Genomic DNA, 13,010 nt, shown 5'->3' with positions numbered 1-13,010 from the left:
TTGGAGACCAAGAGCACAGTGAAGGGATTACCCTTGGCAAAAAGAAAGCCCTAGCCTCTTCATCAGAATTTTTGAATCCAAATTTTTTTCTGATACAAGTATAGTATTTTCTCTACTATACTGCACTATCTTATTGTTGTTTAGAAATTTTTCATTCATGATCCCATTTGGATTTTCTTGGCAAAGAAATTTTTCATTTCCTTCTGCTCGTTTTTGGAAAGGAAAACTGAGGCAAACAGGGTTGATTCCTTTCCCAGGTAGTATGTGCCCAAGGCCAGATTTGAAATCAGGAAGAAAGGTCTTCTATTTTCCATTATAAATTAACATTGACAAGTGATATTGGTAGTATAATATTGGGAATATCATTATAGTTGATGCTTTTCATGCTCTTTCAAAAATATGTATATAGGCTATTAGGTTATTTCATAGAAGTAAAAAAAAAGAGTGCAATAATAATTACTTCAACTAATTAATAATTACTTAGTGTGAATAAAATCATTAATTCTTCAATAGAATGTATGTGAGCTCATAAGTTGTGATACAGTGTGTGTGTGTATGTTTGTTTTTTACATGGGAGTAACACATTTTTTAATCTATGAATTCATCAATTGTTGAATATTACACTTTTCTAATTATGTTGTGAACTCTGAAACAAAATAACCCACTTTACTTATGTTATTATGGCACATTAGAAAATATGATTGATTGTCAGTAGACGTTTATGGTAATAGACTAAAGTTAGATTATTTAAGATTGCTTCTGTTTGTGACTCAGATTGCTTCATACTTTAAAAGTCAGCAGAATTTGCTATAGCAAAATTTTGCTATATAGTTAATAATAGCTTATAAAAAGGGTATTAAATTTTCCTTTGTTATTTGGAATGTGAAAGTGGGTAATTATTGTCTTTCTGACCTGGATTTAAAAAATGAAAGTTTAATTTGTTCAATACTAATGCTAATAAAATGCCTAATATGTTTTCATAACACCCTATTATTTAACTTTTTGAATAGCAAAAAAACTTGGGATTCTTGTTTGATTTTGAGTTGGAGTAGTTTTTCTATTAGAGATGACAACATAACAATTTCATTTTTATATACAGAATTGAATTTACTTCTATATTTAGATCCTATGAGTGTGAATAATGAATCCCATGAAGTAATTTTGTTTTTTGAATTCAAGATGCATATTTCCATTGGGCTGGAACCAGTTACCCTATTTTATAATTATAACTTCAAATAGTCCTTCATAGGATTAATAATTCACTCTAATTGATATCTATGTTGATATCTATATTGATATCTTTATGTGTGTATTCAAGAATTACTTGGACCAGGAAAATCTTGATTATATTTAATTATATTCCTACCATTGTCAGCTAATCTCTTGTTTCAGTCCTGTGCCACTCTTTTGTTTGTTTGTTTGTTTGTTTGTTTGTTTGTTTTTGTGGCAGAGACACTGGAATGGTTTGCCATTTCTTTCTCCAGCTCATTTTATAGATAAAGAAACCAGGCAAACAGGGTTAAGTTACTTTCCCAGGTTACACAGCTAGTAAGTAAAATAAGGCCAGATTTGAACTTAGAAAAATGAGTCTTTTTGACTCTAGTTCTGGTACCACCACTTAACTGCTAATGTCTAATTTACATGTGATGTAGTAACTGTTCTGGATTAACTAGAGAAGATTTCATTTGGTGATTGAGTGGGCATGAAATGGGCTTTGACACTGATGGCTTGTCATCTTTCAAGTCAAATGGAGTGTGTTCTTTCCTTTAGAGAACTTTATCTCAGAATCTTAACATTCTTGGAAATATTGAACTAGTGAATATGAATAATGTGCTTTCCTATTGTAAACTATATTTTTAAAAAAGATCTTTCTCAATAAAAATGAAAATGTTTGGAATTTCAGTCTAGATTTGTTTCCAACCATTGGTGTACACAATTTGTTTTGAGCTTCAAAGGATTATCAAATAATTTTATATCTCTGTGTAATAAGAATGCACATCATTTTGCTTTGCTCTTAATGTGTTTTTGTTTTTACTTTCCTATTAATTTCAAAGAAATAATTGCTTTAAAAAGTCCTTTACAAAGTTCAATGTTTTTAATTGATATTTTTGATTAATTAAAAGAGAAGCAGCTATTTTTGCCTTTCTTTGTGCCTTCCACACTTCTAAACAGTGCTTGGCCCATAGTAAGCATGTAGTAAATACTTATCCTAATTGATAGTCCTAATTGAACTAGAATGTCCTCTTCAAAGAGTACTATAAGACTATGAAAAGTCAAGGCAGAAATAAGCCATTTCTATACAACTTAATGATTTTTTTTTTCCTTAAGTAATACTCAAGGACAGAATAAGTGAGATAATACTTCCAGATCCTAAGCACCTAACATTTCTCTTAGTTTCCCTCTGGGGTAATCTGGAACTAATGATCTTAAGGGCTGCTAAGAGATCCTCTGAATTTGTATCTTTGAGTTGCCATATTTTCCAGAAACACTGGACCTAGAGCATGCAGGAGACCCAGAAGCATCAAAGACAAAACCCACTGACATTACTAACAACATTCATTTGGAATAGTATTTGAAGATGGGAGGGAAAAACTGCCAGTCTTCTGTTTATTAATAATGTTTAACAGAAAACAAGTAATTTATTAAATTAATCCCATTTTTCTTTCAGGCACGAAGGAAGGAGGTGTTTATTCAGGAACGATATGGAAGGTTTAACCTAAATGATCCATTCCTGGCTCTGCAGAGGGACTATGAAGCAGGTGTTGGGGATGCAGAGAAGCCAGTTTGTACCAATCCCCTGTCCATTTTGGATGCTGTCATGGCTCATTGCAGGAAAATGCAGGCAAGAATGTCCACACAGCTGGCTGCTGCTGAAAACAGACAAAAGAAGGTACTTTACTGCTAAGTTACTTTTTAAAAAATTTTCATTTTCATTCCCCCCTTATTTCTTAGTCTTATATTCACTCCCATGCTAGTTCTCTTGTGTTCATGCAGCTGAGTGTCTTTCCAGGTCTGCTCTAGTAAACCCAAAGTGGTAGAGATAATAGATTCCAAATGTTACCATTCCTGAAAGGTAACAGATGGCAGTATTGTGTGTCTGGGCATTGAGAATAAGTGTCGATTAAATGAAAGTGAACTCTCACATAGCATCGTTTATATAGTTCAGATGTAGTATTAATATCAGCATAGAGAAACCTTTGAGTGATATGCTTTGTTTTCAAAGATTTCTCTCTGCTCTAACATATGTTAGAAACTCGTTTCATATAATCATCTTTTGATTTATTTTCATAAATGTCATCTACTGACAAAATCCATAATTCTCAATGTTTCTAGAGGATTTCTCAATTTATTTTTAAATTAACACTTACAAAAATGCAATTATAAACTATAATAATATTGGAATAGAGGAAACTTTGATTTAAAAACTACAATATACAAAGCTTTCATGTAGATATGGAAGAATTGACCCTTATCTTCTGAAATACTGCTACTATTCTGCCATTTGAATGCAACTTCCTGCCTTGGTTGTATTTATTCATGTAGAAAGGAATATATAATAGGTCAGAGTCAATTCAGCTTTGTGCCCAAATACTCCAATAATACTAAAATATGATGCAGCTGCTAATAGTTTTTCTTGTTAACAGACAAATGTTGGCAGCCAAGGCCTCAAAGTTTCTTTAGTATTATTCATTAGGATCACTTTTAGATCCCTCTTGGTCTATTCCCTGAAGTAACTAAAACTGAAAGCAAGCAGTATGTATTTTTAGATGAATGGTAAGAATGAAATAGAAATCCTGGAGACATTTTTGCAAATTCAAATTTCATGAAATACCTTTTTTATACAGAAATTATATAACTGCTGAAGTAGTTATATTTTGAGTTGCAATTCTATTTCTTACTACTTTCTCTGCCTTGCCTTTCTGATTTAAATAACTTAGCTTCCCAGTAACTAGATAGGCCCCTGGACTCACTACCCACCTTCTATCCTAGTTTTCAATCTTAGATCCTTCCCACCCCCACCCCCCACCCATTTGCTACTTCTATTCCTGTCCCTACTGTGTTATGGGAAAAATCCAAGAAACATGCTTTTACATTGTGTTATGTGGCTGACTGAATGATTACTCATCTGAATTATAATATATGAATGAATGAATAAAAAGCAATTATTAAGTGCCTACAATATATCAAACGCTGTGCTGGGTACTGTGGGTGGTATATAAATATAAAAATAAAGCAAACTCTTCTATTATAACATGTATATTTTAATAAGAGAAGAGAATACATATATGGGAAGAGTAATAGAAAAAGGAGTCTAATCTGGGGAATTATATGAATGCTAAGTTAAGACATAAAGTAGTCAGATGTCTTTCTCTTTTCAGAAGCAGTGGTAGTATTTATTCTAACCATTCAAAGCAAAAAGTGGACAAAGGAACACTTTTGGAAGTTATGTGTGAATAGCAGAGAAGATGACAGGTTGTTTAGGTTGGATGAGCGGAATATGAAGATTGGTCTTAGGTAAGCTGCATAAAGTGGGTAGGATGAGTTCATACTCTTTCAGGACATTGTGGCCCCAGGGAAAAGCACCAACCTAAGTGTATTGTCTACATCAAGGAGTAGTACTAGGGGAATGGTCTCAAGAAGTCTGGTCTGAAGGGTCACTGGTTTAGATGGGAGAGAAAAGGGTACAAGTTGCAACAGATGTCATGGTATTTGAAGTGAATTAATGTTTGGGATCTGATAAATATTTCCTTTGTTCTTATCACTCTCTACTGCATATCCCATTCCAATAAGATGAAGATTTATTTGATTTACAAGATCCAGAGGGCAGGCTTGGGGTCTTCTTCCATCTCTATTTCTCCAGTTCCTATATGTCTTGCACATGTTTAATATTTGCTGAACTGAATACTCATGACCCATCTCTAATATAGACATTGATTTGAACTACTACCATTTCTGCATCATTGATTCTCTAGTCTGCAGTTCACCCTAACTGCTTTATAATTGCTTTTAAACTCATTTCCTTCACAGCTGGTAACTAATTCTTGGAAAAAATGGAGACCATGAGACATAAATTCCTCTGGCTTTAAGTCTCTGAATTCTCATCTTCTTCCCTTCCCCACCCCCATCCCATTATATCAACTGGTCTTATTTCCCAAGAGCTTCAAGTCAGACTATTTCTTTCATTACCTTCATGGGAATAGTCAGTAGCTATATGCTAAAAATGTATTTTCTGCCACCTGAGGGAAACCATGCCCTACTTTATCTTTATCTTCCCTGACCTTATCTTACATTGTTTTTCAGACTTATTCCTTTAAGAATATCTCCAATTTTGAATGTTCTTCTTTCTCCTTGCCCTCTATCCCAACTATTTATGGCATCTTTTCATTACATTTCCTCCTTCCTATCTTTCTTTGAAGTCTTAGGGAGATTCTGAAGCTCACTTTGCAGGATAAGATAGAAGACATTGAGATCGTTTCTCGAACTAAATTGCCAAGCATTCCATTTCTATTGCAGAGAGCACAACTCTGTCTGTCAAACTGGCAATGTTGTTCAAATGCCAAATGTATTTTTGCCAAAAAAAAAATATTCTATGGAGAACTCACATAGGGCAAGCACTCATAAGGTAACCAGAAGAAAGTGATACAAGGACACTTTCAAGGTATTTCTTAAGAATTTTAGAATTAATTTTATGACATTGGAGACACTGACACAGGACCTCCCAGCATGTGCTTTTAAGTCTATCCATGAAGGCGTTACGCTCTATGAGCAAAGCAGAATGGAATTAACCCAAAGGAAATAAGAAATATGCAAAATTAGAGAAGCCAACTCAAATGTTCATATGGACTATTTGTGTCCAACCTGTGGCAGAGCATTCAGTGAGACCTCCTGTAACTCAATTCTAACATAATGATGTCATTTTAGTCCTCTTTGAAAACAAAGGACAACAAGCACTTAATTACTACTGGACCAATCCATTGAATTTCCCGATTTCAACAAGGTCTGTCATCCCATTTCTTCTTTAAAACCTTTTATGTCTTGATTTCAAATATGCTCATTTGTCCTTCATTTGTTGGGTTCTTTTTCCTCTGCTGGTAAACTTTGAGTCTCTGTGATTTAGTTTTGAATTGTTTTTTCTCCTGATATTCTTCTGGTGGTAGCTCATCTGCTTGCATAATTTTAGCTAACACCCTAAGGTTACTTCAGCTCTTGCTTTCTAGTCTTAAATTATTGTCATTATTTTCTCCCCATTCACCCCTTCTTCATTAGCTCTTCCATTTTCAATTTCTGGCATTTTTCTTCTATGATACTCCCATAAAGTCCTGCTCCAGTGTCCAGTCACAGCATGGAGAATAACCCTGGCCTCTTAAAAATGATGCCAACAGAATATAAATTAGGAAATGGGTATGTTAGTGATAGATGATATTTGGTGGTCAATTAATAACCATATTTGCTAGATTCAGAGAGGCCTATTCCTTTTTTTGTCCCCAGAAGTTCATAAAGGCCTTATTTTAAAGTATAGAAGGTAAAAAGAATGTACTGATAAAGTTTTGGATTTTTGAAGTGTATAAGGACTTAGGGTATCTTTTTTTTTTCCTTTTCTAGATTTTTACCAATCTGTACCCAAATTTGGTGATCATTTACTATTTTCCTTTTCTCTGGGTTATTGCTGTGTTAGTAGCAATTTTAATTTTTTTTTTTTACTAGATGTAAGATTTCGCTAATGCAGAGATCTTGCAGTGAGGAGTTTGCCTCTGCAAGGGCAGAACTATATCTTTCTGCAACTTAAAGTATTTAAAAGAGTTTGCTGGAATACTAAGAGACTGGTTGACTTGCGCAGGGGTCACGCAGTGTGGAATGGGTCAGAGGCAGGATTGGAACATGGACAAAGGTTGTCTCTGTATTCACCACAATTCACCACCTCACTGACATTTATGTAGCTAACTAAGCTTGCAAATTGTTTATACACAGAATCATATAAGCCTCATACCAACCCTGTGATGTAGATTCTTTAGGTGCTATTATAGCCATTTTATAGGGGAGTAAACTGAAATAGAAAACCAAATTTGGAATCACAAAGATGAGTCTTTCTGATTCCAGGCCTATTCTATTCACAGTACCACCTAGCTACCATCTAGCTCTTAGTTACCTTTCAAATAAGGTAAAAAGCCTCCAGGAGTAATAGTGAGATCTACTGCCTTAGCCCATATTTAAAGAAATGGAAAAAAAAAATATTTCATCCCAAAACTATTTTCTTACATTGTACAATTATCAATCAAATACATATAAGTACATACTAAAAATTCTTGGCACCTTCATAATTGTCTGGCTCTTTTATTTCTCCTCCAAATAGGAAAAACATTCTTCTGACCTCCTGCTTTCTTGATTAATTAAGTAATCCAGTCCATCTTCTCCCTTCAAAAAATAATGTTATAATGGTCATTTTATAAATGAATAGAAATTAAATGCCTTGCCCAAAATTCCTCAGATAAAAACAGCAGATCGGTACTAAAATCCAACTGTTCTGTGTCTACCATGCTTCACTGCCAAACATGGCTTCCCTCCCACTAGTTGTCTACAAAAATAGCACCAGTTTAATACTGTTCTTCTCCTTCTCTTCTCTTCACTAATTTTCTTCTTAATCTCACTATCCTAGAAGGAAATCTCTAGTCCTTTTATTTTGAGCTGAAATTATTAATATATGAATATTGTTATAAAAAATTTAGATGTTTGATTCTCATTCTTATTAAATGGTTAAGTTCTTTCAAGTACAAGAACCAAGTATTCAAGTTCCTTCATCAATTTTAGAGAGTCTGATATAATACTTGATACATAACCAACATTCAGTCAAGGTTATCATTGATATGTTGTAAAAGTTTAGAATTATTATATTGCATATATTATATTAGCATATAGTTTCCTGGTAAGATTCTCTTGCTACTGTGATGAGTAGTCTTTTTAGCTCACTGAAATTAAGTTTTTGGTTGACAGTTATCTGACAGTCCCCTGTGCTTTGCTCTAATTCCTAGGTAAATATTCCAAGGTCAGTGATCTGCAGTGAAACTTAATTAGAAGAAAAAGTGAATTTAGTGTAGAAAAAAAAAGACATATACAGACACACACAAAAGGGAAATACTTTGTTTAAAATTTTAATAGTAAGATCATCAATGAAAGGAAAAGGATACTTCAAGGAAATCAGAAAGGGAAGAGATTGCTGAGTTACATTTGAGTCTCATTAAAGCTTTAATCCTATGCTTTCTGTTTGTTTCTTTCCTCTCTCCCTCCTCTTCCTCCTTTCCTTTCTCCTTCCCTGCCTTCCTCTCCCCTCCCCTCTCTCTTTTCCTTCCTGCCCTCTCCTCTTTTTCCCTTCCCTTCCCTTTTATCTCTTCTCTCCTCTCCTTCTAACTTTAACAAAAACTTTGTCTTTTCTCCATCTGTTTGAGTTTTGGGACATGGTCTTCTTTGGGGCCTATAAACTTATTACATTTATAAAGTCTGAATTGTTTTGGTCTTATTAAGTCCTATTTGATTCTTCATGTTCCCTTTTTGTAGCAAAGATTCTGAGTGGTTTGTCTTTTTTCAAGTTCATTTTATAGATGAGGAACTGAAGCAAACTGGGTTAAGTGACTTGTCCAGGATCACACAGCTAGTAGTTTGAGGTCAGATTTGAACTAATAAAGATGAGTCTTCCTGATTCCAAGCCCAAAACTTTATTTGCTGTGCTATCTAGCTGCCCTTTAATTGTTTTACAGCCTAGGAAAACAGGTTTTGGCATTCCAGTAAGTTGCTGAATTATTTATTGATCTTCCTTTATGAGAAAAAACAATTTTCATTAACACTGAAACAGTTTTACATTTTGCAAAGTATTTTACCTATATTATTTAATTTTATTCCTCAGAATAACCCTATGGAATAGATAGCTAGATTATCTCCACTTTACAAATGAGAAAAACTGAGGCTTAGAGCTTAAGTTATATGCTGTGGGTTATACAGCTGGTAAATGAATGAGGCAGGATTTGTACTTGGATCTTTTTAAATGAGTTTAGTATAATATTGATTATGCTACCCACCTGCCTCAGTAATGTAATAAGGTCAATCTATTCCTAGGTGTTAAATATAAGATATTCTCATTAAAGTTCTACTGCAGATCATTGACCTTAGAATATCTACTTAGGAATTAGAGCAAACCACCAGGGACTGTCAGATAATTATCCATCAAAGACTTATTTTCAGTGGACTGAAAAAGCTATAAACTACAATGGTAATAGAATTTTACCAGGAAATTATATGGTAATATAATATATGCAATATAATAATTCCAAACTTTCCCAACCCATTAAGCTAAATGTGCTTTTAATTTTTTAGAAATTATTTAACTGTTATACTATGATGCTTCCTCATGGCAGTTTGGTAAATGTAATAGCTAGAGCATTGGCCCTGAAGTCTCAGGGAAACCTGATTTCAAATGTGGCCTTAGGCACTTAATAGCTATATGTTTCCCACAAGTTACTTAACCTTTGAATGCTTCAGTTTCCTTATCTATAAATTGAGGATCATAGTAGTGCCTGCCTCTCAGGGTTGTTGTGAGAATAAAATAATTGTAAAATATATATCACAGTGTCTGGCACATAGTAGGTTTATTTCCTTTCTTCCTTCATCCACTATTAAAGTATAATGGAAATAATTCTTCTATTTTTCCTTTTCAGAGGATTTTAACATCTCACCTTTAACATCTAGGAAGAGATGATTTGACCACTACACTGAATATTAAGGACTTTGATTCTGTTAGCTTCTATTGTCATGTTTGCATATATACAAAAACATATAGAAATATATTTAGAAGAAAGAACCAAATATTGTTTAGTTTAGGACTGAGTAAAAATAAGAAAGGGGACACTTCTGCCATAAGAAGTATCCTGGGAATTTAAAAGAACCATATAATGCAATGATATCATGAAGTTCTATCCAACAAAATTTGGCAGATTCATACAAATTTTACTCTAGACTTCCAAACCTCTACAAAGCCTTGTAAGAAACTACTAAAGTCTCCAGAGTTTGTTGTTTTTTTTAAACAACCCACAAACCACATTGACAAGATGCAGTGCATTTCAGCTGATGTCATTGAAATTTATTTTGTATTTCTTGGATTTAGTGCATTTCAATTATGTTCTTAAAACTTTTTAACATACTGTTTTATAATAACTTATTTTTACTGGCTTTCTAAATTGTACAAAGCACTGTGTCGGGATCCAAGGATCCAAAAATGCAACATTGTTCCTGCCTTAAATCTAGCAAAGCAAAAAAGAAAGAAAGATACTAATCAAGGGTATTTATCACTGAGATTGTGGTGATCCAATGTCAAATTCAAGACAAGGAGGGATTTCCAGTGGATTGTAAGGCTTTCTAAATGTTCTTATTTGTAGATGACATTATGTTGATGGCATCAAGCACCAAGGCGTTGTAAAACCACTTGGAAGAGATCTTAAAATCATTTAAAAATAGTTTCACTTATATTTTCATCCACACAAGAAAAGCCAAATGGATGAAGAATGTCTTTTGTCCATATTTCACATACATCTGGATAAATATCTTTCAGACTTTCCCAATAGATGGTCAGTTCTCTGGGTCCAGAGTTGAAAAGGAAGAGATGAGCAGCTTGGATTGTTTCCCAGAAATGACAAAGCACTTTAATGAACCTCAGTTTTTTTTCTTAACATATATTTTAAATATATGTATATACACATATAGATATAAAATCATTTTTACCAATTTTACTTTATGACAGTGAAACCTAAAACACTTCTGCCTTTGACACTTTAAAAATGGAGCAATATCCAGAGGGCAGTGGAAAGATATTTGATGGGTGTGAAAAGACTATGGCATATAATTAATTAAGAATTCTGAAGAATAAAAATAAAGGATGTCATAAAAGAATTTGAATGAGTAGTAGGAACTTAGTAAATGCTTATTCCCTTCTCTTGCCACTGAATGACAGAAAAAGAAGATGAGGCAGTCATGTGGTAAGAAGGAAGAATGACAGGTGGATGAATTAAGTGGTGTTTCCCAGTACTCTTACAATATTGAGAGTAAGTGATGAAGACTGCAGTTGCATTGAGTGGGGCCTCTGTGGTGACAGTTGGAAGGACATTGATAAAAGTTGTAAGGAATAGGCAGACATGGACTGACTGATTTTGCATATTTGGTAGGAATGCTTGAGTTCGTGAGATCATAGATCCATTCAGCATTTTTGTACTTTTTAAGATGATAAATGAATGAAAAGATCAATTATTTGCAAGCGTAATATTGGGGAGGGTGGATCCCTCACAAGGTAATTCCTATGAATGAGTAAAAAAATACAGTAGTATTCTTTATTGTATTTGTCTGGCCTTCCAGGGTTCAGGAGAACTCTGCCTGCATAACTATTTTATTGACTTTCTACTTATTGTTCCTACCAATTCCCTGACCTGTAGAATTTAGGGCTTCCTGTAATTGATATCAACACTATATTTACTATCTCTGATACAGGTTTTAATGTAGAGATCTTTCTCTGAAGGTTAAAGTCTCTGTGCCTACTGATGTCTCTTTGATCACTGCTACACTCTGAATGGCACACTGAGATCTAGGCATTCCACATTGCAAAAGGTGTTAGCATTTGTCAGCTCACCATTCATATTCTATCTCTCTGTCCTAAGGGCTTCTTTTGATAATGGCTCATGCAACTTCAGAGTCAGGAGAAGTTTGAAAATAGCAATATGTGAGATGTACCTTAACCAATAATATTTAGTAAAGATGCTACTCAGAAATGACTCAATTATAGCCTTCCAACTTTCATTAGCAGAAAACTGAGAAGTTAAGCTTTATTTTGTGAGGAGTGGGGTAGAGCATGAGAGAGAAGAGAGAAATACACTGAAGAAATAAACCCACAAAGAGAAGTTCCAGTTAAAATAACGAAATAATAGCTGTTGAGGAAATTCCAAGATTAAACTCCAGAAAAGAAAAAAAAGTATACATTAATTATTTGTAGAATCTCAAAAAATAGAATAGTCTACAAGAAACTCTAGGGTAAAGGGACAGAACACACACACACAGAACAAGAGAGAGAGAAACGTGAACACACATCTAGAAGAAAAGGTAAGGAATAGATTGAGAAGTCTTGATGAAAAAATAGAAACTGGGGAAAAAAAACCATTAACATAATAGTGTAGACCCTGGAAAAGAAAAGGGAGGAAATCAATCTCAGAATTTCAAGGATACAGCTAGAAATATTAAAGCTCATTTCAAACAAACATGGGAAACAAAGCAGATTGAGTTATTTTATCCTTAGGCTGCCTGAAAGGTATGGTGAAACAAAATAATTAGATAATATTGTTCAAATAAGCATAAAAGAAAGTTGTCAGAACCAGAGGGCTACTTTAAATTGATAGATTCCCAACTTACCAGCAGAGAAAAGTAATGCATTTAGGAACATAATCACCAAATTCCAGCATGCTCCAGGTTGGATAGCAAAAACCACAAATGGAAGAAACTGTAGGATTATGCATCAAATGACAGAAAGTAAAAGAAAGAATTCACAAGAATATACAAGAAAGAGGGAGCAATCTCTTATCACTTATCTTATAAACCAAATTAGAATATATGAATGGGTAGGAGGCTAAATTTTAACAGATTAATGCCTTCTACATATGCCTTTTAAAGAAAACAGAACTGGACAGGATCTTTTTTTTTAATAACTCAAAGAAATTTATTTTAAATCAAAATATAATATGTAGCCCAAACCACAGTAGAAAACAAGGCTTGAATGACAAGTTTTCTTTCATCTTTTTTTTTTTTATTAAAACCTTTTATTTTCAAAACATATGCATGGATAATTTTTCAACATTGCTCCTTGCATAGCCTTGTGTTTCATATTTTCCCCTCCTTCTCCCATCTCCACCCCTAAATGACAAGCAATCCAGTATATGTCATATATGTTAAATATGTTAAAACCAATATATATATATAAACATTTATAC

At 33.7% G+C, this 13,010-nt stretch overlaps 1 protein-coding gene across 2 annotated transcripts in view; it reads left to right on the top strand.

Annotated features, from left to right (window-relative positions):
- CTTNBP2 (cortactin binding protein 2) overlaps window positions 1-13,010 on the top strand; it is a 176,261-nt gene that overhangs the window by 68,443 nt on the left and 94,808 nt on the right. For both annotated transcript variants that reach the window (XM_031938869.1, XM_003771544.3), the window contains exon 3: window positions 2,669-2,890. In XM_031938869.1, the coding sequence (XP_031794729.1) occupies window positions 2,669-2,890 (222 nt within the window). The remainder of the gene's footprint in view (window positions 1-2,668; window positions 2,891-13,010) is intronic.

Source organism: Sarcophilus harrisii, chromosome 5 (genome assembly GCF_902635505.1).
Source record: "Sarcophilus harrisii chromosome 5, mSarHar1.11, whole genome shotgun sequence".
Classification (NCBI taxonomy): domain Eukaryota; kingdom Metazoa; phylum Chordata; class Mammalia; order Dasyuromorphia; family Dasyuridae; genus Sarcophilus; species Sarcophilus harrisii.
Note: the sequence above shows the minus strand (reverse complement) of the source record. Positions and strands in the feature narration are given on the sequence as shown.